Here is a 27,767-nt window from a genome sequence, read left to right on the forward strand (position 1 = left end):
TCTGTCTCTCTCTGTCTCTCCCTCTTTCTGTCTTTCTGTCTCTCTCTCTCTCTCTTTCCCTCCCTCTCTCTCTGGGTCTCTGTCTCTGTGTGTGTCTTTCTCTCCTCCGCCTCTCTCTCTCCCTCTCTCTGTTTCCGTCTCTCTCTGCCTCCCTCTGCATTTTCACATCTCGGCTCCTCTTTCTGTCCCGCTCCTCTTTTCTTTCTCTATTCCTGGTGTCTCACGCCGCCTCTGCTTCCCTATCTCTGTCCCTCCTTGTCCTCTCTGCAGGAAGACCCTATCCTACCCAGCCCATGGCAGCCCGAAGGAGCCTCTGATCCCCAGCCCCTCCCTCCTTGGGCCAGCCCTCCTAGTGGCATGATGCCCAACGCCACTGGGCCAGACGACCTCAGCGGCAGCGGGTCCTCCCTGCCTCCTCCTACGGCTGCCGCCGCCGCCGCCGCCTCCACCTCCGTCAAGCTGGTTCTCTTGGGGGCCATCATCTGTGTCAGCTTGGTGGGCAATGCCCTCCTCTCCCTGCTGGTGCTCAGGGAGCGCGCCCTGCACAAGGCTCCATACTATTTCCTGCTGGACCTGTGCCTGGCTGACGGCGTGCGGGCTGCGGTCTGCTTCCCCTTCGTGCTGGCCTCCATCCGGCACGGCTCCGCCTGGACCTACAGCGCGCTCAGCTGCAAGGTGGTAGCCTTCATGGCGGTGCTCTTCTGCTTTCATGCCGCCTTCATGCTCTTCTGCATCAGCGTCACCCGCTACATGGCTGTGGCTCATCACCGCTTCTATGCCAAGCGCATGACCCTCTGGACCAGTGCGGCGGTCATTTGCATGGCGTGGACCCTTTCTGTGGCCATGGCCTTTCCCCCTGTTTTTGATGTGGGCACCTACAAGTTCATCCGCGAGGAAGACCAATGCATCTTTGAACACCGCTACTTCAAGGCCAACGACACACTGGGTTTCATGCTCATGCTGGCTGCCCTCATGGCCGCCACCCATGCCGTGTACGGAAAGCTGCTTCTCTTCGAGTACCGCCACCGCAAGATGCGCCCTGTACAGACTGTCCCAGCGGTCAGTCAGAACTGGACGTTTCATGGGCCTGGCGCCACCGGCCAGGCCGCAGCAAACTGGATAGCTGGCTTTGGCCGAGGCCCCCTGCCTCCTACCCTGCTGGGCATCCGGCAGGCAACTGGAGGGGTAGGGGGCCACGCAGCCAGCCGGCGCCTCCTAGGCATGGAGGAGTTCCGGGGGGAAAAGGAGCTAGGCCGCATGTTTTATGCCATCACTCTGCTGTTCCTACTGCTCTGGTCTCCTTATATCGTGGCCTGCTATTGGCGGGTTTTTGTGAAGGCCTGTGCCGTGCCTCACCGATACCTAGCCACTGCTGTGTGGATGAGCTTTACACAGGCTGGGGTCAACCCCATTGTCTGCTTCCTCCTCAACAAGGACCTCAAGAAGTGCCTGAGGACTCATGCCCCTTGCTGGGGGGCTGGAGGCCCCCAGGCCCCTCGGGAGCCTTATTGTGTCATGTGAAAACAGACTGATAGATATAGGGAGGAGGAGAGGAGAGGGAGGACGAGGAAAAGGGAGAAGAGGCTGAGTGAGGAGAAGAAGACCCCAAATGGCAGATGAGAATTAGTGCTGAGGGCATGGTGGGGATCCTGGAGTAGGTCCCTGATTCTCTGTGCTCCATCAAATGGCACTCCACTGTTACCGGTGGTATGTGGATGAGGGGAGGGGGGTCCCCTGTGACCTATCCCTGTCCCCAGCAGCTTCTAGGGGAGTAGGGACATACACACACATATACACATACATACACACACACGCGCGCGCGCGCACACACACCCACCAGATTGTTTTTTTCTTTTTTAAAAAACTAGAAACAAAAAAACCGGGGTTTTCTATCAGTTGTGAATGTGCTGGGTTTTCATTTACATTAATTCCTCTCTCTTGGATTTGCTGTTTCCAGAGAGAGATATTGTTATGTACTACATAAGCTCCCTTCCCCAACCCAGTAACACTGACTTAGTAATGAACGTCCCCCCCAAGTGGGCAAAGGGAGGGTGACACTCCCTCCAATGCTAGAGCCCCATCCAGCGGCGCCCCTGCCCCAAGCCCCCGCCTCAGGCCTGAGAGCCAGGCCCAGGAGGCCAAGGATGGTCATTAGGCTCCATCATGTCTCTTCCCACATTCTGTTCCCACTGGGAATTTCAATTTGCCCCCTTTTGGGGCATGGGGGTGGCTCAGGACCAGCACCACCCTCCGCCACCAGGCCCCCTCCAGTCGCCTCCTTGGGGACAGGCTAGGCGACTCTCCTGCTGTCATGGTAGGGGACTCAGCTCCCTGGTTCTCCAGGGTCCCTCTGGGAGCCTCAGTGGTCTTTAGACCCCAGCTCGTCCCCGCTGAGGACTGCTTTCCATCCTCAGCCTTACTTTTTGCAAGCTGGCCAGCTCCGTCCTTTTTTCCAAGGTGATAGATGGTCCGTTACATGGGTGTCCGTGGTCCCAGAACCCTTGTGGATGTTGTATCACCTTTTTCCTCTCCCTGTTGGGACCTCCTTCCATCCTCCTCTCAATCCTCCCTCCTTCTTCACTGACCTGGCTCAGTGTGTCTCAGGGACCCTCCTCCCTTCCCTAAGAACATACCTCTCTGGAGGTGCCCCATAGTGGACCTCCTCTCTCACATGACCCCTGGAAGCCAACAAAGGCTCACATGGGTGTCGATGGTCAGGGATTCCCCTGCATCAGAGAGTTGACTCCAGCCTGTGCAGCCCTCTCTTTCTAAGAAAGATAGCTCCACCTCTCTCTCAAGGAGCTGCCACCTGCAGGATGTTAGAGAGGAAGGGGTGGGCTAGGAGGAGGGGAGACACTCGGAGGGGGAATTCAGTTGGAGAGGTGAGCTGGGTCTAGGGAAGGTTTCCCGGAGGAGGTCTTGTGTGTGGATGGGAGAGGAGTCTGAGAGGGCCTGGAGAGCTGGGGGTATGTAATAGGGACTGGCTAAGGCCCCAGAGAGAAATTGGGGGGGGGGGGGGGACTTTAATGCCAAGGGGAAAGGGTCAACATTTGATCCTGTGGCAGCTGGGAGACCCTTTCGGTCCTGGATGAGATGCTGAGGCCCAGAGAGTTGCTGGGCTCAGCCCCATCCATGAGTTTTCACGTAGGGGATTTGCCCCTTGGTCTCCCCGCTCCCAGCTGGGAAGCACATTGGCTCCAGAGGCCCTGTATGTGGCCAGCTCCGCCCACTCCCCTTGGCCTCCCCCAATTCTCAGCTCCTTGTTCTCCACCCTTGCCTGACATTACCTGCAGCTCCTCTCATCTTCCCCGAGTGGGGGCCTGAGGAGCAAACAGGCAGGCAGTCTAGGGGAATGGGGACTAGGAAGGCAGCTGGGCTTCAGGCCTTTGGACCAAGCCAAGACTGGTCCCACCCTGGACCAGTGTGAAGACACTGTGCTCCAGGGCTGGAGGAGGCAGGGAGTCAGGGCCCTTCTGGCCGGGCCTGATGGGAGGAGGAATATGGAGGTAGCTACAATGGGAGGGATGGGATGGGAGCTATCACTGGGCCTGAAGGGAGGGCCCTCGGTCAGGCAGCCGCCCTTTTGGAAGGGCCTGCATTTTTCTGCCTGTTTTTTTTTTTTTTGTAAACCAAGATACTGAAGTAAATAAAATCTCTCAGCCTTGTTTGTTTTCTTTCCAGGGACTTGGGGGGGGGGGGGGTGGGGCTACAGTCTTGGACACTCCAGGGGCAGGAATGTCCTGAGATGTGCTCAGAAGACCTGGGGGTCTGGCCTAAAATCTCTCCCAAGATTCCATTCATATCCCTGCATTCAGAGAATGTCTGAGTAGGAGGAAGCCTTGGGGAGGAGGAGACTGAGGTCCAGAGAGGAGATCAAGATGTTTGCTCAAACTTTCACAGTTAGTTGAATGAATGAATGAATAAAGCATTTATTAAGCACCTGCTGTGTGCCCAGCCCCGTGGATACCAACAGAAGAGTCAGACGGTCCCTGCCCTTGAGGAGCCCCCATTCTAAGGGGGGAGGCCACACTTGGGGAAGGAGTCCGACAGAAGGCAAGGTCCCAGGGTCCTTAGGGTGGCGCGCCCAAGCAGGTGCTCCGGCCTCTTCTCTGTCACCCATAGAACGGCAACAGGCTCTGCTGTTGAGGCACCGGACCGCCGTGCCCAGGACTTCTCCTTTCTGAGGCCTTGGGAGCTGCGGCCGGAGCCCCCACGGGAGCAGTCCGTCCCCAGGGTTTGCTTGCCAGGAGGATGGCTGAGGGCCCGGGGCTGGAAGCCTGGCTGGTCCCAAGGCCTTTGGGCTCAGGGGCCTGGGCTATCTGGTCTGAGGGGAGCTGGTGGTGGTCTGGCACATGCTGCCTGCTCTCTCCCTCAGGGGCTTGCCTGCCCTGTGGGTGGCAGGTGGTGGGGATGGCTGGCCCCTTCTCCCCAGGAGATGGCTGTGAGGGCCAGGCTGGAGGCAGGTCTGCTTGTTTAGGGAGTGTGGTTAGTAGCAAACAAGGCCGAACCCTTGGCTCCCCACGTAGTGAAGGGTCTGAACTGGGGCTGGGGCTCCACCCCAGGAGCCAGCTGCCAGCTTCCGACGGGGACGATGGCCTTGGCTACCCCTGGAGTCAAGCCCCGCAGGGGACCCGGGAAAGAGGAGGTGGGCTGGGATTTGGGGAGCTGGGGATGCTGGGATGGGAGGGATGCAGGGACCCAGGGAGGGAGGATGCCGGGATGCGGTGGATGCTGGGATGCAGGGATGTAGGGATGCCCTGGAAGGAGGCTGGCTGGGCCGGGTCCTTCGTCTCTACCGCCTTGGCGTTCTCTGATTGGCCAACTCCGGGAGCCGCGGGGAAGCGGGAGGAGGAGCTAGGGGAGCTGAAGCCCGCCCACCCGGGGGCGGGCACTAAGGTTGGAGAGGTGGTGGGCGGGGCCCGGGGCTGAGGCGGCCGAATGCGCATGCTCCCGATCTGAGGGCTGGGAGCTCAGTCTCCAGCTTCTCCCGCCGAGGGGGCGCTACTGGTTTGATGGGGTGGTGTATCAGGGATGCTCAATGGAGGATGGAAGATGGGGCTGCGGGATGAGCGTGGGCAATCGGGGATGGGGGATGGGGATGCAGAGAGGGAGTGCGAGCTAAATAGCCAGGGCGGTCAAAGCGCTCCCCTTTGATGCCCCCAATTCCCTTTCTGTGTGAGCTAGAAGCGCAATTAGGGGACAGGCTACTTGTTGCCTTTGGAATCAGAGACCTGGGTTCCAACTGACTGCCCATTACTACATATGTGACCCTGGGCCATTCACTTCATCTCTGGGGATCTGAGGTGGGGGGGGGGGCTGGAGTAGATGACTTTGAAGCTTTCTTCCATCTGCAGATCTAGAGCCCTAGACTTACATGTCATTAAGGCCCAGATGCTGCGGGTTGTTCCTTCCAGTCCTCTACTCTTACCAATAAAATGAGAAACTGAGGCCTTGTTGGCTAAAGGCTGCTTCTTCGCAGTGTCTGGAAGATTAGGGCAGAGGCCTTTTCCTTTTTTTTTTTTTTTTTCCAGGCAATTGGGGTTCAGTGACTTGCCTAGGGTCACACAACTAGTAAGTGTCAAGTGTTTGGTCTGAGGTCGGATTTGAACTCACGTCCTCCTGACTTCAGGGCCGGTGCTCTCTCCACTCTATCACCTAGCTGCCCCTCAGAGGCCTTTTCCTCCACGGTGTACTGGCACACAGTAGGCACTAAATAAATGTTGATTGACCGCCAGATACAACTTAGGGCCCGGAGGGAAAGAAGCTACAACCCAAATACAAGTACAAAGTGTGGCTCCAGGGCCTCTGGAAACCAGACCTATGTGAGAAAGGGCTGCTACCTCAGCAGACACAACAAGGCTTCTGAGTAACAGTTCCTCCCTCCGGACCTCGGTCAAAGGGCTCCAGAAGAGCAAGAAAAGTGCCTGGCTTCTTTTGTTTCAATTAAATTTTCTTTTTTTCCCCTTCTGTTCCCCCAATATATTTTTATTTCATGAAATATTTCCCAATTACATGTAAAGAAATTTTAACATTCATTTGAAAAAATTTTGAGTTCCAAATTCTCTCCCTCCCCATTCTTCCCCCTGCCTTGAGAAGGCAAGCAATTTGATTTCAATTATCCAGTGTGGTCATGCAAAATATTTCCATATTAGCCATATTTCAAAAGAAAACACAGACCAAAAAAACAAAACCAAACCAAACCCAGGAAAAATAAAAATTAAATTTAAAAAAAAAAAAATGTTTCAATCTGCATTCACAGGTCCTTTGGAATTGTCTCGGATCAGTGTATTGATCAGAGTAGCCTCGTCTGTCATAGCTGATCATCATACCATGTCGCTGATCCTTCTCCTGAGATCACTTCACTTTCCATGAGTTCACATTAAGAAGTCTGGAGGTTTTTCTGAGATCAGCCTGCTTGTCATTTCTTATAGCACAGTAGTATTTCATCACAATCATACACCACAACTTGTCCAGTCATTCCCCAGTTGATAGGCACTCACTCAATTTCCAATTCTTTGCCACCACAGAAAGAGCTGCTGTCAATATTTTTTTGTACAAATAGGTCATTTTCCTTTCTTTGATCTCTTTGGGTTAGAGACCTGGCAGAGCTTTTGCTGGCTCAAAGGGCATACACATTTTTATAGCCCTTTGGGCATAATTTCAAATTGTTCTCTAGAATGGTTGGACTAGTTCACAACTCCACCAACAATGCGAGTTGTCCCAATTTTTCCACATCCCCTACATTTGTCATTTTCCTTTTCTATCATGTTAGCCAATCTGATAAGTATGAGATGGTATTTCAGAGTTGTTTTAATTTGCATTTCTCTAATCAGTAGTGATTTAGAATGTTTTCTCATATGACCATAGATAACTTTGATTTCTTCTTCTGAAAACTGCCTGTTCATACCCTCTGACCATTTATTAATTGGGGAATGGCTTGTATTCTTATAAATTTGGTTTAGTTTCCCTATATAGCCTTTGTCAGAGAAACTTGCGGTAAAATTTTTTACTTCCCAGTTTTCTGTTTTCCTTCTAATCCTGGCTGCATTAGTTGTGTTTGTGCAAAAGCTTTTTAATTTCATGTAACCAAATCATCCATTTTACTTCCTGTGATCCTATCTCTTCTTTGGTCATAAACTCTTCCCTCATCCAGAAATCTGACAGGTAAAATATTCCACATTCCCCTAATTTACTTAGATCACCCTTTATATCTGAATCCTGTATGCATTTTTACTTCATCTGGGTATACATTGTGAGATATTGATCTATACCTAGTTTCTTCCAAACTGCTTTCCAGTTTTCCCAGCAACTTTTGTCAGATGTTGAGTTTTTACCCCAAAAGCTTGGATCTTTGGGTTTATCAAACACAAGATTACTATAGTGTACTGTGTACCTAACCTATTCCGCTAATCCATCACTCTATTTCTTAGCCAATACCAGATTGCTCTGATGATTACCACTTTGTAATATAGTTTAAGATTTGGTATGGTTAGGCTACTTTCCTTCACAGGTTTGTTCGTTTGTTTTTTTCCATTAATTCCCTTGGTATTCTTGACCTTCTGTTCTTTCGGATAAATTGTTATTTTTTTTCTGGCTCCATAAAATAATTCTATGGTAGTTTAAGTAAATTAACTTTGGTAGAATTGTCATTTTTATTATATTGGCTCAGCCTACCCATGAGCAATTAATGTCTCTCCAGTTGTTTAGACCTGTATTCATGTTTAATGTTTTGTAATTATGTTCATGTAATCCCATGGTAGGTTGACTCCTAAATATTTCACATTGTCAACAATTATTTTAAATGGAATTTCTCTATCTCTTCCTGCTACACTTTGTTGGTGATACATAGAAATGCTAATGACAGAGGGCAGCTAGGTGGTGCGGTGGATACAGCACCGGCCCTAGAGTCAGGAGGACCTGAGGTCAAATCAGCCTCAGACATGTAACATTCACGTAGACTCTGGGCAAGTCATTTAACCCCAGTTGCCTCACCAAAAAATTAGAAAGAGATGCTGATGATTTATTTGGGTTTATTTTATATCTTGCAACTTTGCTGTTCATTGTTTCGGTTTTTCAGTCGATTCTCCAAGTATACCATCCTATCATCTGCAAAGAGTGAAAGTTTTTATTTTGATTCCTTCAATGTCTTTTTCTCATCTTACTGCTATAGTGAGCATTTCTAGTACGATATTGAATAATGCTGTCAATAATGGCCATCTTTACTTCACTGCTAATCTTACAGGGAAGGCTTCTAACTTATCCCCATTACAAATAATACTTGCTGATGGTTTTAGATCGATACTAATCATTTTAAGGAAAGCTCCATTTATTCCTATGCTCTCTGGTGTTTTTAGTAGGAATAGGTGCTGTGTTTTGTCAAAGGTTTTTTCTGCACCTATTGAGATGATATGATTTTTCCATTTTGTTTTTTGTTATTGGCGTGGCCAGTTATGCTGAAGGTTTTCCTAACATTGAACCAGGCCTACGTTCCTGGTATAAATCCCACCTGGTCATAGGGTATGGTCTTTGTGATATAGGGCTTGTAGCCCCTTCGCTAGTGTTTTATTTAAAATTTTTGCATCTATATTAAAGAAACTGGTGTCTAGTTTTCTGTTGTTCCTAGTTTAGGTATCAAAACCATATTTGTCTTAAAAGGCATTTGGTAGGACCCCTTCTTTACCTATTTTTTTTTTAAAGTTTATATAGCATTGGGATTCATTGTTCCTTAAACATTTGGTAGAAATCTCTCGTGAATCCATGTGGTCCTAGGGATTGTTTCTTAGGGAGGTCAATTTCCTTGTCTAAGATAGGGTTATTTAAACATTCTATTTTCTCTTTTGTTAATCTGGGCAATTTTTTTTTTTTTTTTGGTAAATATCCATTTATTTCACTGATTGTCAATGGCATACATCCAGGCAAAAATAACTCCTAATCATTACTTTAATTTCACCTTCATTTGTGATGTATTCACCCTTTTCATTTTTGATACTGGTAATTTGGCTTTCTTAAAATTAAATTAACCAACGGTTTATTTTATTGTCCCCCCCCCCAATAAATCAGTTCCTAGTTTTATTTATTAGTTCAATGGTTTTCTTACTTTCAATTTTTATTAATCTTCAATTTGCAGGATTTCCAATTTGGGTTGATTTTTAATTGGGGGTTTTATATTCTTTTTTGTGTGTGTGTGCGCTCAAGAGCGCACATGCAAGTTTAACTTGCATGCCCAGTTAATCGATCTGATTTTTCTCTTTTGTTGACATATGCTAGAGATATATTTTTCCCCTAAGTAGTGCTTTTGACTTCATCCCACAAATTTTGGAATGTTTTATTGTCATTCTTTTTAATGAAATTACTGTTTCTATGATTTGTTCTTTGACCCATTCATTCTTTAGGACTATTTAGTTTCCAATTAATTTTTAATCTATGCTTCCACAGTCCTTTATTGAATGTAATTTTTATTGCATTATGGTTTGAAAAGGGTACATTTAATATTTCTGCATTTCTTTGTTTTTTTGGGCCATGTACTGCTGAGAAAAAAAGTATATTCCTTTCTGTTCCCATTCAGTTTTCTCCAAAGATTTATCCTATCTAACTTTTCTAAGATCCTATTCATCTACTAACTTCTTATTTTAGAGTTAGATTTATCTAGCTCTGAGACGGGAAAGTTGAGGTTCCCTACTAGTATAGTTTTGCTATTTCCACTTGTAACCCAGTACCTGGCCTTCTATGGGAAGAGATCAAGATCTCTTCTGTCTTTTGTGACTAAATGCCTTAAAACAACTGTCTTCCACAGGTGCCACTTCCTCTCCCCACACTCACTACTTAACTCCTTACAATCTGGCTTCCCACTTCGTCATTCCATTGAAACAATTTTCTCTAAAGCCAGATCTTAGTTGCCAAATCAGTCTCTCTTCAGTCCTCATTCTCCTTGACCTCTCTTTGGCCTCTGACACTGTCAGTCATTCTCTCCTCCTTGATCCTTTCTTCTCTCTACGTTTCTGGGATACCTCTTCTCTCCCCATTCTTTCCTCTCTGACCACTCCTCCAGATCACACCCTTTAACCACAGGTGTCCCTGAGGGCTCTGTCCTGGGCCTTCTGCTCTTCTTCTCCCTCTGTACAACTTCACTGGGGGATCTCACCAGCGCCCATCAGTTTAATTACCATTGCTATGGTGATGATTTTCTCACCTACCTGTCCTGCCCTTCCCTCCTCTGATGGTACCCTCACCCTGATGCACACCCTCGTGATCTCACACCCGTACTAACGGCCTGCTGGGGGCTCTGCCTGCCTCAAGCCTCTCCCCACTCCAGTCCATCCTCCATTCAGCCACCAAAGTGAAAAGTGTAGTTATGATCATGACACCACTCCCCACTTCCACTCAATAAACCCCAGCGGCTCCCTATGGCCTCCAGGAGCAAGTACAAGATGCTTTGCTTCAATGTTCAAGTCCCTTCGTGCCCCGCCCCCTCCTCCCTTTCCAGTCTTCTCACATCTCACTCGCCACCACATTCTCTTCCCTAAAGTGACCCTGGCCTCCTGGCTGTTCCACCAGCAAGCCCCTCCATCTCTGGGTCTTCTCTCCGACCAACTCTCAGCCCTGAAATCCTCCTCTGCTTCAACTACTGACCTCCCTGACCTCCTTCCGAGTCCCAGCTAAAATGTCATCTTTTACTGGAAGCTTTTGCCCAATCCCTTTTATTCGAGTGCCTTCCTTCTTGATTTCCCATTTATCCCATACACAGCTCACTTGGCATATATTTGTTTGCATTAGACCGTAAGTTCCTTTTTGTATTCCCAGTGCTCAGCACAGCACCTGGCACATAGTAGATGCTCAGCAAATGTTTACTGACTGGGCCAGCTAAGGTATCACTCTATCCCCATCCCTCTCTACCCTGACTCCTGAGCACTGGCCCCCTCCCCTCCAGCTCCATTTCTGGGGATGGAGAGGCAGCTCGTTTTAGCCAGTCAGCTTCCTTCATCACAAGTCTTGTTTCAGATCAAAGTGTTCTGGGCGGGTTCAATAGGTCTTGTGCCTAGAAGGGCAGAGAGTATTTCACTGAGAGCACCAGAAAAGTGGGACCGTCAGCCCCTCTTGGCCAGGCCAACCTCCCCCCCATCCCCTCCAAAGGCAGGAGTGCCTTAAGACCAGCCTGACTCAGCCCCCACCAAAGCCCTATCTCTCCTCCACTTCCTGTCTCTTCCTACCCCCACCTCACTGGTGACATTGCTAGGCTTGGGGCTTATCACCTCCATCCCCCTTTCAAGGTCAGGCCTGGGGCCTTTCTCCACCAGGAATCCAGTGGTGCCAGTCTTCTCGCTTGCCCCAGCAATCCCATAGGCTTGAGCTGTCTGTCTCTAGGTCATGGATGCCATTCATGTTATGTTGGACGTGCCCTTTAACCAGAAGATGGTGCCCACTCACCCAGGTAACTTGCCCATCCCCCCCACCTGGTACAACAGGTCATGGAGAACAGAGGGAGACATCCCAACCACAGCATATCTAGAAGACCCTTTAGAATCCTGGAGCTCCCTTGCTACCCTTGGCCTGCCTGCCTCAGTAACCTCTGTTCTCCTTCCACCCTCCTCCCCGATCCTAGTGGATTTATTGATCAACTCCAGACAACTATGCATGAGAAGGCAGGCAGTCACAAACTGCAGGTGGAGGTGACCAACCCAGGGCCCGAGTGTTGATGCCCGGCACTGCTGGAGGTCCAAGATGGGGAACAGGGAGCAGGGGAAGACTGGAGAAAGGACTCACAAAATTAACTGTTCTGAGCACCCTCCCTAACATACCATCCACCATTTGTCCCTTGTTGCCCAGTCCCCCAAAACCCTTTTTCCTTATGACCCTATGGGTCCGACCTGAACATTCCTAATTTCGCTTGGCTCCTGGATGCTATCATGGTCAAGGGCAGGAAGGGCCTGGGGGAGAAAGGCTCAAGGGCCAGCTGGCTTAGCTGCCCACCCCATTTCTGACAACTGCATCAACTTGGAAGTACTCCCCAGCAGCAGGGCAACTCCCAGCCTCCAGGCAGTAGCTTCTTGGTCTGACTCAGCCCCACCCCATTTCCAGCTGAGGGTTCCTATTGCTTCAGATACTCAGAGATGGAGGCTCCCACAGGTGTTAATGAGCATGAGGGGCTGGGGGCCCTCCAAAAATGGAACACTTCCCCCCCACACACATAGGCCTATGTGAGGCCTATGGATACAAGGGAGATAAGACTTTAGAGCCCAAAGAAATAAATGGCTTCCCAGGAAAGGAGATCTTTGAGGTGGGACCCAGCGCTTGGGGGAGGGGGGGGGTGGTCTGTGGACCACCCAGGACTATGAAGCAGGCAGAGTGCAGGTGAGGACTGGGCTGGAAAAGTCAGTGGTGAGTATTCTAAGCTTCGGGCCTCAAGGGCTTCTTCACCAACTTGTACATATGGGTGAACCATGTATCCAGAATCCCTTGGGGTACATGTGGGGGACAGCAGCTTTTCCATTCCCAGCTCCCAGGCCCTCAGCTTACCTCCACCAGCCTTCCTGGCCCTGGCTCTCAGTTTGCCCATGGCAGTCAGGGGAGGCCTAAGATGGAGAAGGGCACTGTGCCCCAAGTTGAGAATCCCGGTAGGTAATTAGCTTGGTAATTGCCTCTCAGCCTTCTCCAGCTGAGGATGCGACAAGCAGTGGGGATGGGTTGGCGGTCTCAGGCAGCCCAGTTTCCCTAAGCTCCCCGGCCCTCCGACCCTCACCTCAATCAGCGTGCGGAGCCGGCTCAGGTCTGGGGGGCGGCCGGCCTGCAACAGCTGCCAGATGCTGTGGTTCTCATCCAAGGTTACCTCAAGGCAGCAGGCAGGCCTTATTCCCTATCCCACCCCTACACCCCCAGCTGTGGCCAACTTCTTGGGGGGGGTTGTGCACGTCTGGTCTTTTGTGTACACCTCCAGCTCCGGGCAGGGGGGGAAGGAGAGGGGAGAAGGAGGCTGTTGTTCCTGGAGCTTCAATCCTGCCCCTCCACTGGGAATACATGAGGTTGGAGGCCAAGGGCCCCTCCTCCTCTCCCTGCTGGCCCATTCACCCACAGTACAGTGAGATGAAACCCCCTTCCCTCAAACAATCGAAGCATTTTTCGATCACGTAACCCCCCAACACTGGGCATCTGGGACGCCCCCCTGCCCTCCCTGGGACTTTCCTTCTTACCTGGCTCGTCGAGACAGGAAAAGGAAGGCCTGGCTGGCCTCCAGGTCCTCACCTCCTACGTGTGACCAAAGGGGCTCTTTCCCTGCCCAGCCTCCCCTCCCCCCCAAAAGGGCCAGAGAAGGAAAGGCCAGGGCAGAGGCGGCTTTCCAAAAACCATTGCTAACAGTTTTATTTCTAACAAGAGGAAAATAATAAAATAAAATTAAAAGAGGCAACTGCGGGAACGACGTGTTTCCTGTTGGTTTGCTTGGTTTTGTGGGGGAGGGGCAGTTCCTTTGTTTCTTCCTCCCAACAAATAGATGAGGTGGCGGCCAGAGCTGCCATCCCTTGTCCCCTTACAACAAAATCTCAGGGCATGGGGGAGAGGAAGCAGAGGGGGGGGAAGGGGGGGGTGTCAGAGGGCAGGCTGCTGAGGCCTGTGGGAGCAGCACCAAAGAAGCTTTCTTCAAACCTCCCAAGCTAATTAAAAAGAAAACCGGGAGGGTTTGCTCATCAAGGGCTAGTTCCCCTCTCCCCCTTGCCCTTGGGGGGTGGGGGGCAGGGAACAGAAGGTTAGTGGAAGCCTAGCCCAGAGGAGAATGGGCCAAGAGCTGCCCCACACCCCCAGGCCTAGAGCCAGCCAAGCTGGCCTCTGTCCTTCCCCACTCCTGGAATGGTGCTGGCTGGGGCCAGAGGAAGACGGGAGAGGGGCAGACCACAGGCCTGCCCATCCAAGGGAATGAATGCTGGTAGGAGGCCGGCCCCCCCCCCCCCGGGGGGGGGGGGGCGCACAGGAGACAAGGGCCCAAGACCCCTAGAGGCCAGCCCTGCCCCCCATCCCCATCCTGGCAGAAGCGCCCAGGCAGGCGCAACCCCGAGTTCTCGCTCCCTCTCCCAAGGTGTGTGTGGGGGGGACCAGCAGGGGGTGCAGGGACACGGGGCTGTGCACATGTCCAGCTCCAAACTGTCACAACTGCTGTTGTTCAGAGGAACAAGGGGAGGTGGGCAGGGGGCAGATGGTGGACGGGCAGGCAGAGGGCCCACCTCCCTGGCTCCCTGACCTCACCTCCGGCTTGTTCTGGCTCAGGGGAGGGCTGGAACTCCGCATGCCACCACCAGGGGGAAGGTCCTCATCCCCGGCTCTGGTCCCTTCGGCCTCCCCTTCCTCCTCCTCTTCCTCCTCCAGCATCTCCTCCGCCTCGGTGGTCACTGGGCCCCGGGCTCTCTTTGGCTCCAGCTCCTCTCTGGTCACACCTGTGCACTCGCCTCCAGTCCGTTCCCCCTTCCGCCGCCGTCGCTTCTCTGGAGCCCGGCTCCGCCCACGAGTGCCTTGCCTCTCAGCCTTCTCCAGCTGAGGATGCGACAAGCAGTGGGGATGGGTTGGCGGTCTCAGGCAGCCCAGTTTCCCTAAGCTCCCCGGCCCTCCGACCCTCACCTCAATCAGCGTGCGGAGCCGGCTCAGGTCTGGGGGGCGGCCGGCCTGCAACAGCTGCCAGATGCTGTGGTTCTCATCCAAGGTTACCTCAAGCAGATCTCCTTCCATCATCAGCTCCTCCAGGGGGGCCCGGGCCGCCTCGGGCAGCTCGAGCACAGGACCCTCCAGGCGGGGCAGCAGTAAGGACAGCAGCTCGAGGTCTGCAGAGATGGGCACGGCAAAAGCTCAGCTCCGCTGGGCCCCCACCCCCAACTCCCTCTTACCACCCAACCCCAGACCCCTACCTGAGCCGCCCCCAGGGCTGGCCTTCTCAGAGTTCTTCACAGCATCTCCATTCTCCAAAGCCATCTGAGGCCAACACAGAGGGAAGGGAAAAGGTGGGAGTGAGAAGAAAGTGAGGGAGCCGAGGCCTCCCCACTGCCCCCTACTCCAGGAGGCACCCTGTTGGGGCTCCCTCACCTGCAGCTCATTGTTGTTGTTGCCGCTGCCGCTGCCGCTGCCGCTGCCGCTGCCGCCGCCGCCGCCTCTGCTCTCCCTGAGTGGGGCCGGGGCCAGGCTGCCAGGTTGGGGGCGAGGGGTGGCCGGGGACCGGTGCAGTCGCTGCCGGAGCTCGGCTAGACGACCCAGCAGCGCCGACACATCCCTGGATGCCAGGGCCCGGCGGGCTCTGCCCTGCCAGCCAATGGCCCGCTCAGTCAGGCACTGCAGGGCCTCCCCCTCGGGCAGTCGAACCGGCAGCTTCTGCAGAGCCACCAGGAGGGCCAAGATGGTTTCTAGGCGAGGTCGGCGGGAACGCATGCAGAGTGGGCAGAGGAATTTAGTGTCCCACTCCCACCAGGCCAGGGGAGCTGGGGGAGTGGGGCTCAGGGGCCGGAGCCCACTGAGGCGTGGTGCTGACACACAGCAGCCATGGAACCAGTCCCTGCACAGGTCACACTGCAGGGCCCCCTCACCCACTGGCGCCTGCCCGCACACACAGGACAGGGACTCAGGTGAGGGCACAGCTGAGGGAGGCCCGGTGAGCTGGAGAGCCGATGGGCAGGGTTTGGCTGCATTGGCACGACGCAGATGTAAGATGCCCTCCTTCTCTTTCTGCTCACCTTCCTTGAAGGCCAGGATCTGGACCCCAGGGAAAGAGACAGATGGTACTTCAGGAGGCTGAGCCAACTCTTCTGTCCATCCCCCTACCCCCCACGGCTCCTGGGGCCACAAGGAATCACCAAGAGGGAAAGCTGGAGGGTTGCCCCCCCCCCCCCGCCTCCCCACAGTGCATCCCCAACCCTGCCCCCGGCTCCCCTCCTCACCACAGAGCCTGGGTCTCTGAGGTCCTGGGCAGACAACCCCAAGAGCTCAGTGTCTGATCTGTAGAGGCCCTGCTCTTTCTCTCTCTTCCATCGGTCTCTCTTCATACTCTCCGAGCCAGCATCGGCACATGGACACAGCACCTGGGCAGGAGTTAGGGTGAAAACAAAAATGAGGCCCAACACGCAGGGTAGCAGGCTGGGAGGAAGAAGAGAACAGGGCCCGCCTCACCTCAAGCAGGGTATAGCAGGAGTTCTTCTTGAGGAAGGTCTTGGAAGCCTTCTCCCGCCAGGAGTGGGCCATCAGCACCTGCAACTCTAGCTGCCTCAGTTCCTCAAGGCCCACAGGCAAATCCCGGCCCACAGCCACCAGGCCCTCCAAGTCATCCAGGCACGGGTAGTGATCGCCGTTCTGAGGAGGAAGCCAGGGAACTGCCCACTCTTGGAAGCTCAAGCTCTTGCTGGCCCCCCTTGCCACCACAGGGTCCGAGTGAGGCTGGCCAGCTGCCTGCCTCCTTCCACATCTCCCTAAATAACGGGGCAGCTAAAGAACAGGCTAGAAACGGCGAAGGGGTGTGGGAGGCACCCCCAGAGCCTCACCTGGATCTCATCCACATCTGCGATCCAGGCCCGGGCCTTGCCAAGGGCCTCTTTCAGGGCCAGGATGTTGGGCAGGTGGACAGGGAGGTTTTCAGCCTCTCGGATTATGGCCTCGAGTGTGGCAGGAGGGTGTTTTTGCCTAGCAGGGAAAGAAGGCAAGTTGTGGAGACTGTTCCCTCTCAAGATAAGGCCTGAGGGCCCTGGTGCATGGGGGCTGGGGAGGCAGCAAGTGCCTGAGTAGGAAGGTGGGAAAAGCCTGGAGCCCGGAACAAAGGGGGACCCTGGCCGGGCTAGGGAACACCAGGAGGTGGTTTGGGGAGCACTGTGCTTCCAGAACTACGGGCCCTCTCCCCCCAGTGCTCAGCAGTGCCGAGTGGCACAAAGGGTGTGGTCTGAAGAAGCCAAAAGGGAACCCAGGGAAAGCCAGGGAGCAAGGGAGCACCTGGCCTCGAGACAGAGGTGGGCCTTCTCCTCCCAACGTTCAGCAATAGCAAGCAGTTCCTGCAGTTCTGCCCGGGCTCTGTCCACGGCAGGGCTGGGCGCCACATCCGCCCCCGATGCCAGCAGTCCCCGCATGACCGCTAAGGTGCCCCGCTGGGCCGGGGGTGCCAGGGCCCTCTTCACCTCATCCAGCCAATGGGCTTGCTGCACCTGCAGTTCCAACTGCTCAGCCTCAGGCACCTCCACACCCAGGCGATGAGCCTGTTCTAACAGGCCCGGTAGGTGGCCCAGGCTGGCTGGCAGGGAGGCCAGAGCTGTCTGAGCCTGGGCCTGGAAAGCCTCCACCTGCTCCAGGATGCCCTGTATTTGGAAAGGGAGGGAGGGAGCGGGAGGAGAGGGGAGAGGCTGATTCCTCAGCCTGGTCTCCCCTCCCTGCAGCTGCCTTCAGGCCCAGCCCAAGGCCCACCCAGGAGGGCTCCCTCCTCACCTTGACCTCCCCAATCTGGTGCATGGCACAAGGCAGGCTGCTCATCTCCTCAATGAACTCACGGAGCTCCTCCAGGGTTAGCTGGGGGGGTGCTGCCCTGGGGACCCGGCGTTCCCCACTGGGCTCCACACCCCCTGGCTCCCGGCTGCTGACCAGCCTCAGGGCTCGAGAGACGCAGGCCTCAGCCTGGTGCAGGCAGTCTTTCAGCCGCTGCAGGAGCTCACTGTGGGGAAAGCGGCGCTCCCGGGCCTCGGACTCCAGAGCTCTGAGCTCCTCCAGGCCTGGGGAGAGCGCCAGCCCATGAGCTTCAGGCTCCCCACAGGAGCCCCCCAGCCCCCAGCTGTCCCCCACTTACTGCGCTTCCGCCCATCCTCCAGTTCCAGGGCAGTGCGCACTTGGCTGGCCCAGGTATCAAAGGACTCGGCTCGCACTTTCAGCTTGTGCAGCATAGCGGGTAACTCATCCAGTGTGTATCGGTATCTAAGGGGAGAGTGTGCCCAGAGCTGGCATCCTAGCCTTCCCCAGATGACCCAGCTCGGCTCTATATCTTCCATCCTGGCCTTCCTCAGGCTAGGTCCTTTATTAGGAATCCCCTCCTCCTTCCTCAGGGCCCCATTAAGACTTAGCAAGCACCCCACCTTCCTTCTGCCAGAGGCCTTTTGCCAGCCCATCCCCAAGTGTGGCAGCCTTCCCCTCACCCTGACCCTTCCCCACTACTGCAGGCACATATGACAACAGCCTTTGAAGGTTTGGCAAGGCCTCTCCAGGCAGTTTCCTTGGAGCCTCACAACAACCCTGTGAGGCAGGTTACAGTTGAGGAAACTGAGGCAGTCAGAGGGGAAGTGACTTGCCCAGGGCCACCCAGCCAGGTCCTTCTGGCTGCCTCCCTGGGCCCAGCAGCCCATTCACCTCAGATACTGCTTGCTGGTGGGGCACTTGCAGAGATCATCGATGTGGGAGAGGCAGACAAGCCCATCAGGGCAGTCATAACAGGCCAACGCGGATAGGAAGCATGTTGTCTTACACTTGGCACACTGGCGCTCGTCATCGGGGAGCAGCTCAAAGGCTTCCCGCTCTGCCTCCGTGATGCCCTGTGCACACATGGAGGGCAGGTCATAGGCTGCCCAGCTCCCAAGGCCTCACATGGCCCCAACAACAGGCAGAGAACACACATGGAAAAGTTGAACAAGCCTTCAGCAAAGATGTGGGACCCACAGGGGGCAGCCCAGCGGCCCGGCAAACCAAGAATGTAAGGGGGGGACGGCAGAGCTGCTGAGGCCCACCTTGAGTCACGCTCACTGCTACCACTTTCACCACCAAGACCCACTGTGCCCACCACCTCTCTGGGGCTCTGCCACCGAACAGGCCCAATGGAGTCAAGAGAAAGCGCTGTTGGAGCAGGGCCAGCCACAAAACCAAGCCAAGCACAGAACGCATCCTCCCTTGGGCATGAGCAGCCAGGCTATCGTGCAGGCAGAGGGAAGAATCGGCGCAACTGGGCCCCGGATCTACTCAGCCAGTGTCTAACACATGGCCATGGTGCTCAGGGGAAGCGAATCCCATCAATCTTGACATCTGCATTCTAAATGATGCAGAAGATGGAAGGAAGCGGACGGTGGGGCCTTCCAAGGAGGGCTGGAGGTTCCATTTGATGGTGGGGCCCTTGTGTTGCAATGTTCACCAAGGCTTACACGGCAGACAAAAAGGGAGAAAGAAGCCTACAGCGAAGTCTCCGGAATCCCAAGCTCTCCCCCATTCAGTGCCAATGGTGGCAGAGGAACTGAACAAGTTGATGCAGAGATTAGCCACAGAAGCAAGATCAAAGACTGGCACCCTCCACAGGATGCCAGCACAAGGGGCCAGAGACCACAACAAAAGACAGGACCACCCTCAAAAGGGACAGGAACCAAAAGCTCCCATACCCTTGAGCCAGCCATGGGGGAGAGGGTTGGCTGCTGACTTCCCCCATTTGGGCCTGACTTCATTTGGAAAATGAGAGGGCTCGACTGGATGAGTTTGGAAGCCCGTCCCTTCAGCCCCTCCGCCACCCCGAATGAAAGGTTCTGCGAAACATTCCTAGATCGTTCCAGTGAGCCTGGGTCTCCACTGCCTCTGGGTCTCCACTGCCTCTGGCTCTCATGGGTGGGTGCTCCAGAGTGAACCAGAAGGCCCACGAGTCCCCTCATTTCCTGCTGCTGACATTGGGCTGAAGCCCCCAAGTGTGGCTCTCGCCACTTCCACACACCATGCCCACCTTGAACTTCAGAAAGGGATCTTTGCAGCCCGGGAAATACAAGCTTCCATCCACTCTCTTCATCTTCAGCTGGTGTTTCAGGCCCCTTGCTCATTGACCCAACATTTGCATGCTTGGGGTGGGGGGTGCCATCTGTAAATCCAGCTGCAGGCACCAAGACCTCCCTCCCCCTGAGCTGACACTGACCCTCACAAACTTCCGAAATACACAGCGAGGCCTGATGCGCCCCGCCCCCAAACTCCACAAACTCAAGGACCTCAAGCTCGTCTTTCCCCTCCTCTCCTTTCCCTGCAGACAAACGGGTCCCTGGTCTACTCCATGCCGGCAGCGGGCACCAGATCTCCTGGGACCTCCCTTAGAGTCAGAGGGTGGGGGGCCCGCGGCCGACTGGCAGATTCTTGGGCCAGGGGCTCAGCCCGGCCTCCTAGGGAATGGCAAGGTCCTCAAGCAAGCCACCACCCCGCCAGGCATCACCTTCTCAAGCAGGGCCTTTCGAAGGCGGCGCTCCTCCTGGACCATGATGAACATTTCCTTGTGCACGGCTGCAGCCAAGTTCAAATCCAACTTCTCGGGGCAGGCCGCCATCTTGCAAATGAGTTCTTCGTGGGAGAAGACACAGTAGCGCCGGAGACGCCGATAGTGCTCAATACACTGACGCCCTGCAGGCAGCTGGAGACAGGAGGATGAGCCTAGGCCAGGCCAACCCCTCCCCCTGCCAGGCCTATTCCCACCCCCCCGCCTCCCTGAGCAGCCCTGGCCCCGACTTACCCAGTCAGCAGTGCAAAAGTTGACAGCCTCGGCAAAGTTGTAGCCCTGGTTGAAGCCACTGTGGTAGGCTCGGGGAAAGGTGATGACAAATTCTCCTGCACACTGGTTGGTGCGGACAACCTGAGAAAAACAGGACAGGCTTGGGGGGGAGCATTCAGATTTGGGAAGTCAAGTCAAGCTGGGCCCTAGCCTCATGGAACTGCCTTCCTGGTCCCCAGAAGGGGAGAACCGGGGAGGCCCAACTGACCACGGAGAAATGGGGCCGGAGATAACTGGGTTCAGACAGACCCAAACAGAAAGCAGAGGTTTCCCTTGGGTTCCCTGGAGACCAGCAAGGATGGGAGTTTGCCAGGAAGGCTACTCCAAGAAACTCAAGAGACAGAGGCCAGGAAGAAAGGGGAAGACTGCTCCCAGAAAGTGGCACAGGCATCTGGGCCCTAAAGTGAAGTGGCACCACCCTGGACTCCACAGAAAAAAAAAAAAAAGAACAGAAAGGTCATGCCCAAGATGACTGCCTCTGGATGGAGCTGAGGGACTCTGGGGAAAGCGGAAGCCACCTGTCTACTGTCCTGCCTAGCTTGCCCGGAAGGGGAGAGGAAAGAAGGCCAGGGCACTGACCGGCACGCCATGCGCCATGAGCGTGTTGGGATTCATGAGTGTGACCAGCTGGTGAAGGAGGTCAGGCTGGCTGTCAAACAGCTCTGGCGTGAGCTTCTTCATCACCTCCTCCAGATGCTCAGCTGCGAATGACGGGACACCGTACCACGTCTTAGGCTCTCCCCTGCCCACAGGGTAGAAGGCGGTCAAAGGCAGGGCAGGGGCACTCAGGGACAGCCTGGCCCTCCCTGAGCCACCCTGTTGGGTGCCTGCCTGCTCACCAGTGGAGGTAGTTAATGGAGTAGCTCCAGTGATCCTCAATGTGCCAGCAGAAGGCTGAGAAGACCATACCCACATACAGCCATGGCACCTTCATGCCAGAGATGTCTGCATTGATGTGGCACAGGACCGACTGTTCCAGGACAGGCATGACATTCAGGTTCCAACCACTGGCCGCATACTCCTGGAGAGGTGCAGATATAGGCTGAGTCCCCAGGGCCTTCCCAACTGGAGGTTCCAGGAGGGCATGATGCAGCCAAGGCTTCACTGTGGGCATCTGGGCTAGCCTCTCTTCCTCCCCCACCCTCTGAGCTCTAGGTGATCCAGCCTCACAGATGGTACGAGAGTGGAAAACTTCAGAAAGCCCTGGGATAGAAGGAATGCACGTGGCTTCCCCATTTTTTCAGAGGATGAGTTAGAGGTTTGTGCCGGGGCACATGCACCCGCCAGGTAGGTGGCAAGGAGCCAGAACGTGCCCCCGAGGCCTTGCTGACTCCCACAGAGCAATCCCAGGCCCTGGCCCGCACCTCCTCCTCAGGGGACAGGTGCCTCGTGCTGTCACTGATGGGGAAGCCGCTGCCAAATTCCTTGGAATGGATGTCAGCCCCATACTCCACGGTCACGTCTTCCTCGATGCTGTTCACCAGACGCCAGAATTCCTTCTCCACTAACTCTGTGGGTACCATCTAGGGGCACAAGATGGGGCGGGGGGGGGGGAGGGGGACAGGCTTCAGACTCCCCAGCCCACTCTGGCCTCAAAGCCCTCTGCCCAGAACACGCTCAGCCCAAGGCACATACGTGCACAGGCATGTTGAAGTAGTCAGCCTTGAAGGAGTCAGCCATCTCGCCAAAGCTTTGCAACGTGTATTCCCGCGTGGCCTGCTCAAAGCCAAAGGCCTCTGGAGGGCGTTTACATTCCTGCAAAGTAAGGCATGGCCATGGGCTGCGTGGCTTGGTGGCCAGGATGGCAGAGCCACTGAGGCAAAGGGCCCAGCCTTCCTACCTCCCACCTCCTGCATCGAGCACCTTACCGCCATGACACACTTAGGGCAGCGCCAGATGCCCTTGGGGATCTCCGGAAGGGGGGGCAGGAGGCAAAAGATGTGGTAATTGTCATCACAGCCATCGCACAGCAGGAGTTTGTCATCCTCGTCCCCTCGGGTACACATCCGGCACACGTAGGACTCGATCTGGCCACAGGGAGGGAGGGCTCACCGTCCAATCCCCTCAAGGTCCGCCATTTCCTCCCTCACCGACCTGGGTCACTCGGCCTCTGCCTGAGCCCCCAGGGGACCAAAGCCCTCACTCCGTGCCCCCTTCTGCTCTTTAGGCCCATGTGCAGGCCCCTGACCTGCCCAGCATGGTCCTCCTCCCTCTTTTTATCCTCCCAACTCTTAGCCTGACCCAAGGGCTTCCTTACAAACTGGGCATTGCTATGACTCCTCCTCAGCCTCATGGTCATCTTGGTGCAGGGTTCAGGGCTGTGGCTCAGCTCCTCTTTGCCATCCACGAAGGCTTTAGGGGAAGCTGGCTCCAGCTTCGGCTCGGTGCCCACCCCCTCTTTCACCACCACCGTAGGGGGGCACTCAGGGCCATCCTTGTCTGGGGAAGACATCAAGTCAGTAGGCTTTGACAGCAGCAGGCTCCCCACCCTCATCCTGCTCCCCGCCGGCCACCTCACCCTTCTTTCGAAGACTCTTGTCCTTGGCCATGAGACCCAGGCCCATCATCTTAGGGCCAGCCCCATAGATCTGCAGCTTCTTCAGCTCAGGGTTCTTCTCAATGTCCTCCTCAGTGGGCTCCGGCTGAGGGAGTGGGAGGAAGGGAGAGCAGAGGGAGACACACTGTGTGAGAGGGGCAAGGAGAGGAGGAAGGAGCGAGAGCGAGAGAGCGAGAGAAAGAGAGAGAGAGAGAGAGAGAGAGAGAGAGAGAGAGAGAGAGAGAGAGGGGAAAAGAGCAGGTAGACTCCTAGACAATACCCAGGGGAGCCGCCATTGCTGGCCTGTGGCAGGACAGCAGCCCCCAGGGGTCAGAGCGGCCAGATGGGGGGGGGTGGCACTCACATCAGGCTGCAGTCTCTTGGCTCGCCGTCCATAGCTGTTAAACTTGGAGGGCTGCACCGACTGCCGCAGAGGGATGCTGTGGGGCTTGTACTCCTTGTCCTTCTCTTCACTATCGAACGGACGCGTGTTACACTGCTGAAGGGGGGACACCATTGCCTGGCCATCAGTAACCACCAGCACCCAAAGCCCTGGCTGGGGAGCCTCCTCCAGAAAGTCTTCCCTGACCGAACCCCTCTTCCCTTCCTCTCCCTTCTCCTGTACTTTCTCCCCTTGACTCAGTTTCCCCAACATACTTGGTGCAGAGCCCAGCCTAAGCACCTCAGCCCCAGGCCACAAATAGCCAGAGAATGGGGGCAGGGAGCCCCACTGAAGGCAGGCAGCCCCTGGGTGACACTGGAGGAGGTAGGCCAGGACTAGTAAGGGCTCCCAGGTGCCAAGCTTCCCAACCAGTTCCAGGAGAGGAACCTGTATACCAAAGCTGAGGTGATTTCCCCACCCAGTCCATCCTTTAAAAGCAGAGCCTCACTTCAGCCCAGTGAGGTAACAGGAGACTAAGGGCTGGGCTGGGACAGCCCAGGTGTGTGTGTGTGTGGAGGGAGGGGGGGAACGGGACAGGAACCTCTTTTCCTCCCTTCTCTCCCTCCCTTACCACCAGATTGGCTCCAGACTGGTACATCTCGTAGGGGTAGACGATACGCTCATAGTGAGAGCGCAACAGGGAACCAATGTTCTTGCCTGCTGGGTAGTTGAGGCGCTGGGCCACACGGGCCCATCGGCGGTCCTTGCTGATGGCCTCATAACCTCCCTCCTCTACCACAATCTGGAAGGGAAAATATGGAGGGAGAGAAGTTACAGGCATCCAGAGACCCAGCTGGGCTGAATCCCCTCCCTCCTGTCCACCATGTGCCCACTCCCTCCCACCGCCTGGCTCAGTAGCGGGTGCACATCCACAGAAGTTGGCACTCTCTGCTTGAGCTCAGAAGCCCATGAGGAGAAACGGAGCGTACTTTGCTGAGGCTGTAGAGGTCCAAGATGCGCCGTTCCACATTCGGGATCTTCAGGGAGGAGCCCTGGATCTCCCAGAACTTGGCTATCTGGTCCAAGTAATTGAGCTTCACTCTGGTCTGGGCCTGGGGAAGTAGGTTAGAGCCACACCTGACCTCCAGGAGGCATATTCAGTACCTTCTGGGCCACTGACCCCAATTCCCCCAGTTACGTGGCCTCCTCCGAGGAAGCTGCTAATCAGGGAATCCCTGGGAGAAGCGCCAGGCCCTTAAGCTCCCTGAGAGGGAGGGCCTCACCTCTTGGCTCATTGTCAGCCAGTTTGCCCTTCCTAAAGCATTCCCACGGTAACAACAATAGCAATAAGGACAGTAACAGCAATATGGCTACACAGTGCTTGCTATGTTCCAGACACTGTGGCCCTCACAACAATCCTGGGAAGCAGGTGCAGTTCTTACCTCCACTTTACAGAAGAGGAAACTGAGGCAGAGATGAAGTGACCAGTCACAAAATTCCTGACTCTAGGCCCACCACTCTATTTACTGTGGCGCCACCTAGTGGCCACGTGGGCTCATTTGAGCCTCAGGAAAACTAAGGAAACAGACCCAAAAAAAGGGTGAGGCCTGTCTCTCGGGCTGACTCAGTGTCTTCTCTGAAGCAGGAGAGAAACTGCCTCTTGCCCAACCCCCAGAAGTAAATAAAGAAGGAAAAAAGGTAGGAGGGAGGGCATAGAGGGCTCCAGGCATCCCTCCTGCCCAGGCCCCAAAGGCTCTCTAGTGGGGCTGGGGCCTGGGCCCTACAGCTGCTAGCCTTGGCCAAGGAGCAAAACATGAGCCTTTCCCCAACCCGTAGGAGGTCAAGGAAGTAACTCTCTTTCCCCCAATTGTCAGAGAGAGAAACTGAGGACTGCCCAAGGCAGGGAAAGGTTCATAGCCTAGAGATAAGGGATGGCAACAGGCCTATCCCTCTCCTTAGGTTCCAGGCTAGGCTCTTACAGAGGTTCTGGTTTGTTTGTGTGTTTGTGGGGGGGGGGGGGGGGGCTGTTCTTTCTCCCTTCCTGAGATGTCTGACCCCAGCCAGAGAGGGCCATGGAGCACACATATACCTTAGTCACATATGCCCACTAGCCTGCCTGCTCTCAGGCATGAACATGTAGTGAGGTCCCTGGGGATGGGCAGAGAAGCCTCAGAGCACTCTTAGGGTGACAACCTGGAAAGGCACCTAGTTCGTGTCTTGGTTTTTTCCCATTTTAAGAAGAAGGGGATTGAAAACTTTGTGGGGAGCCTGGATTTAGGACTCGGGAGAACCAAGATGTTGAAAGCCAGCTGTGGCTTGATCTCTGAGCCTCAGTTTCCTCAGCCGAAGGAAGGGCTCATAAGGGGCTGTCAGAGTGCCTCCAGCCAATAGGATAAGCTGTTCCAAGGTCTCCTTGAACGCTGGGCTTTTTTGGGATGCCCTCTGGACAATATGACCCAGCTCCCTGGCCACCCTGAGGCATTTAGGAACAAGGGCTAAAAGGCCAGGAGCCCACCAGGTAAGCATTAAGCCCAGGCCTCCTCCTCTCCCCAAGCAAATGGGGCTCATTTCATCAGGCCAACCAGGCCATCTTGGTCTGTCTGTCCTTATGTCTGCCTCCACCCCCCCCCCCCCCCCCCCCCGCCCCCTCCCTTTTACCTCCAGTTCATTCAGCCTCTGGATCCGAGGGGTGAACCTGAAGTTGTCCACTTCCACAGCAAAGGGAGGCTGCCAGTCCTGCGGGAGGACAAGGGCCAGGTTTAGTTGGATATGTCCCACCATGGGCAGGGGCAGAGACAGCTATGGGGAAAACCCAAGTCAGGGTTCACTCCAGGCTAAAGAATACATAAGGGCTGTGTCTGACTACAGGTCAAACCATGGGGGCTCTGGGCAGTCAAAGGGCCTGGGGGCAAGCCTTCAAGGGTGGGTCCAGGGAAGAGGAAATAAGAGACGAGAAAGGGCCTTTGGGGAGAAGGAGCAGGAGGAAGGGGGACTAGGCCAGTTCTGCGGTGCCCAGGCCCCCTCCCAATCACTTTGCTCCTGCTCTCCCCTCACCTATCAAGCAGGAGGCCCTTTCCCTAAATTCCAACCCAAACAGAAGCTATGAAAGTGCCGGAGACAGCATCTGGTATGACGGCTTGTCCAGAGCTACACAGCCGATGCCAGGTTGAGACTGGAACCCAGCCCTTTCTGTTTCTAAGGCTGGCTCCTACCTCTCCACTACCACATCACCCTTCTGAAAGCTAAGTCAACAGGCACAGAGGAGACACACGAGAACACAGCTCAGAGGTGCTCTAGAGGTCACAGGGCCATCGACCTTTGGCTCCCATCCTGTTCATTTTTGCAAAGGCATGGGCCGTGAGACCCAGCATTCCACTCGGCAAGGTCAGAGGGGCCGCAGGGGGCAAGCCTTTAGGCCTCAGGCCCAGCCAACTCTGTCCAGTAGGGGGGCTGGTGGCTCAGCACTTGGTGCCCACGCTCAGCGGCCACCACTGTCTCACGAGGCCATCGGTCAGTTCCCCAAGCAGGATGGGTGACAGGTGCCTCTTCTCTCTCCACTACCGCCAAGCCAAGAAACCAAGCTCAACCTTCTAGCACACCTGAGTCTGGGCTGAAATCAACTGAGAGGGCCCAACTCGAGGCCCACAACGCCCAGGATGTCCCTTGGCAAGGAACAAGGACCGGTATGCTATTTCCCTCGGCAGCATCACAAGAGCCACTGGAGAACAGCTTGAGAAGCCTAAAACGCCTCCTCTTCAGGCCCCATGGATAGGTCTGTTACAGAGCTGGGGCGATCCTGAAGAGGAAGGGCTCCCAGGACCAGCGAGGTGGAGGAATCCTGAGGAGAGGGTGGCTGGGCCAAGAAGACACACCCGCCGTCTCCCTCAACAAAGGCCACAGGGTGTTGGGAAAAGGCTGGAGGTCTGGCCTCCAGTGCTTTGACCCACAAACTCAGAGCCTCCCTGGGGCACTATTTTCAGGCAGGACACACTTGTTCCTTCTCCCCATCTGCAGTCAGAAATGGCCCCTGCCGCAAGGCAGCCTAGTGGAGGACCCAGAGAATCACCAGCAATCAGTGCTGCGCAGGTGGCCGGGCGCCCAAGTGGTCAGCGCCAACGCAGCTGAGCCCGGCCAGCACTCCCGGAAGTGCCCCAGCAGCCGGCCTATGGGCTAACTGAAGAGTCGGGAGCCCCGAGGAAGGCCGGCTGTGCCTCGATCTCACTTGGGGGGGGGGGGGCCCCCCCCCCCCACCGGGGGGGGCCCCCAGGCCCCCCCCCCCCCCCCGCCCCGGTTCCAACGGCCTTTCCCGAATGGCACGGAGTCCGACCCTATCTCCTCCGAGATCCAGAGGAGATGGGAAA

The 27,767-nt window shown here is 55.3% G+C and overlaps 2 protein-coding genes across 8 annotated transcripts in view; one reads left to right on the forward strand and one right to left on the reverse strand.

Annotated features, from left to right (window-relative positions):
- The window catches only part of GPR173 (G protein-coupled receptor 173), a 6,953-nt gene extending 3,403 nt beyond the window's left edge, over positions 1–3,550 (forward strand). For all 3 annotated transcript variants that reach the window (XM_027841141.1, XM_027841143.1, XM_027841144.1), the window contains exon 2: positions 271–3,550. In XM_027841141.1, coding sequence (XP_027696942.1) covers positions 358–1,521 — 1,164 coding nt within the window. In that variant the 5' untranslated portion in view covers positions 271–357 and the 3' untranslated portion in view covers positions 1,522–3,550. The remainder of the gene's footprint in view (positions 1–270) is intronic.
- A 6,497-nt stretch (positions 3,551–10,047) lies between these two features.
- Positions 10,048–27,767, reverse strand: part of KDM5C (lysine demethylase 5C) — an 18,426-nt gene continuing 706 nt past the window's right edge. The window contains exons 2-27 of one of the 5 annotated variants that reach the window (XR_003567224.1): positions 26,065–26,142; positions 24,396–24,518; positions 24,038–24,208; positions 23,389–23,523; positions 23,007–23,130; positions 22,746–22,927; positions 22,357–22,515; positions 22,124–22,243; positions 21,853–22,011; positions 21,328–21,509; positions 21,068–21,230; positions 20,450–20,569; positions 20,156–20,350; positions 18,337–18,518; positions 17,783–17,907; positions 17,428–17,708; positions 16,942–17,300; positions 16,500–16,638; positions 16,132–16,311; positions 15,903–16,043; positions 15,058–15,717; positions 14,883–14,946; positions 14,686–14,798; positions 12,737–12,823; positions 11,250–12,652; positions 10,048–11,035 (exon numbers count right to left, since the gene is read on the reverse strand). Coding sequence is in view for 4 of the 5 variants with exons in the window: in XM_027841151.1 (XP_027696952.1) it covers positions 14,131–14,514; positions 14,599–14,798; positions 14,883–14,946; positions 15,058–15,717; positions 15,903–16,043; positions 16,132–16,311; positions 16,500–16,638; positions 16,942–17,300; positions 17,428–17,708; positions 17,783–17,907; positions 18,337–18,518; positions 20,156–20,350; positions 20,450–20,569; positions 21,068–21,230; positions 21,328–21,509; positions 21,853–22,011; positions 22,124–22,243; positions 22,357–22,515; positions 22,746–22,927; positions 23,007–23,130; positions 23,389–23,523; positions 24,038–24,208; positions 24,396–24,518; positions 26,065–26,142; positions 27,006–27,113 (4,734 nt within the window). In the remaining variant the exon portion in view is untranslated. Of the gene's footprint in view, positions 12,653–12,736; positions 12,824–13,327; positions 14,515–14,598; positions 14,799–14,882; positions 14,947–15,057; positions 15,718–15,902; positions 16,044–16,131; positions 16,312–16,499; positions 16,639–16,941; positions 17,301–17,427; positions 17,709–17,782; positions 17,908–18,336; positions 18,519–20,155; positions 20,351–20,449; positions 20,570–21,067; positions 21,231–21,327; positions 21,510–21,852; positions 22,012–22,123; positions 22,244–22,356; positions 22,516–22,745; positions 22,928–23,006; positions 23,131–23,388; positions 23,524–24,037; positions 24,209–24,395; positions 24,519–26,064; positions 26,143–27,005; positions 27,129–27,767 lie in introns of those variants that run through there. The other 4 variants (XM_027841152.1, XM_027841151.1, XM_027841150.1 and 1 more) reach the window with 4 other exon arrangements.

Source organism: Vombatus ursinus, unplaced genomic scaffold (assembly GCF_900497805.2).
Source record: "Vombatus ursinus unplaced genomic scaffold, bare-nosed wombat genome assembly UNPS02014853.1, whole genome shotgun sequence".
Taxonomy (NCBI): domain Eukaryota; kingdom Metazoa; phylum Chordata; class Mammalia; order Diprotodontia; family Vombatidae; genus Vombatus; species Vombatus ursinus.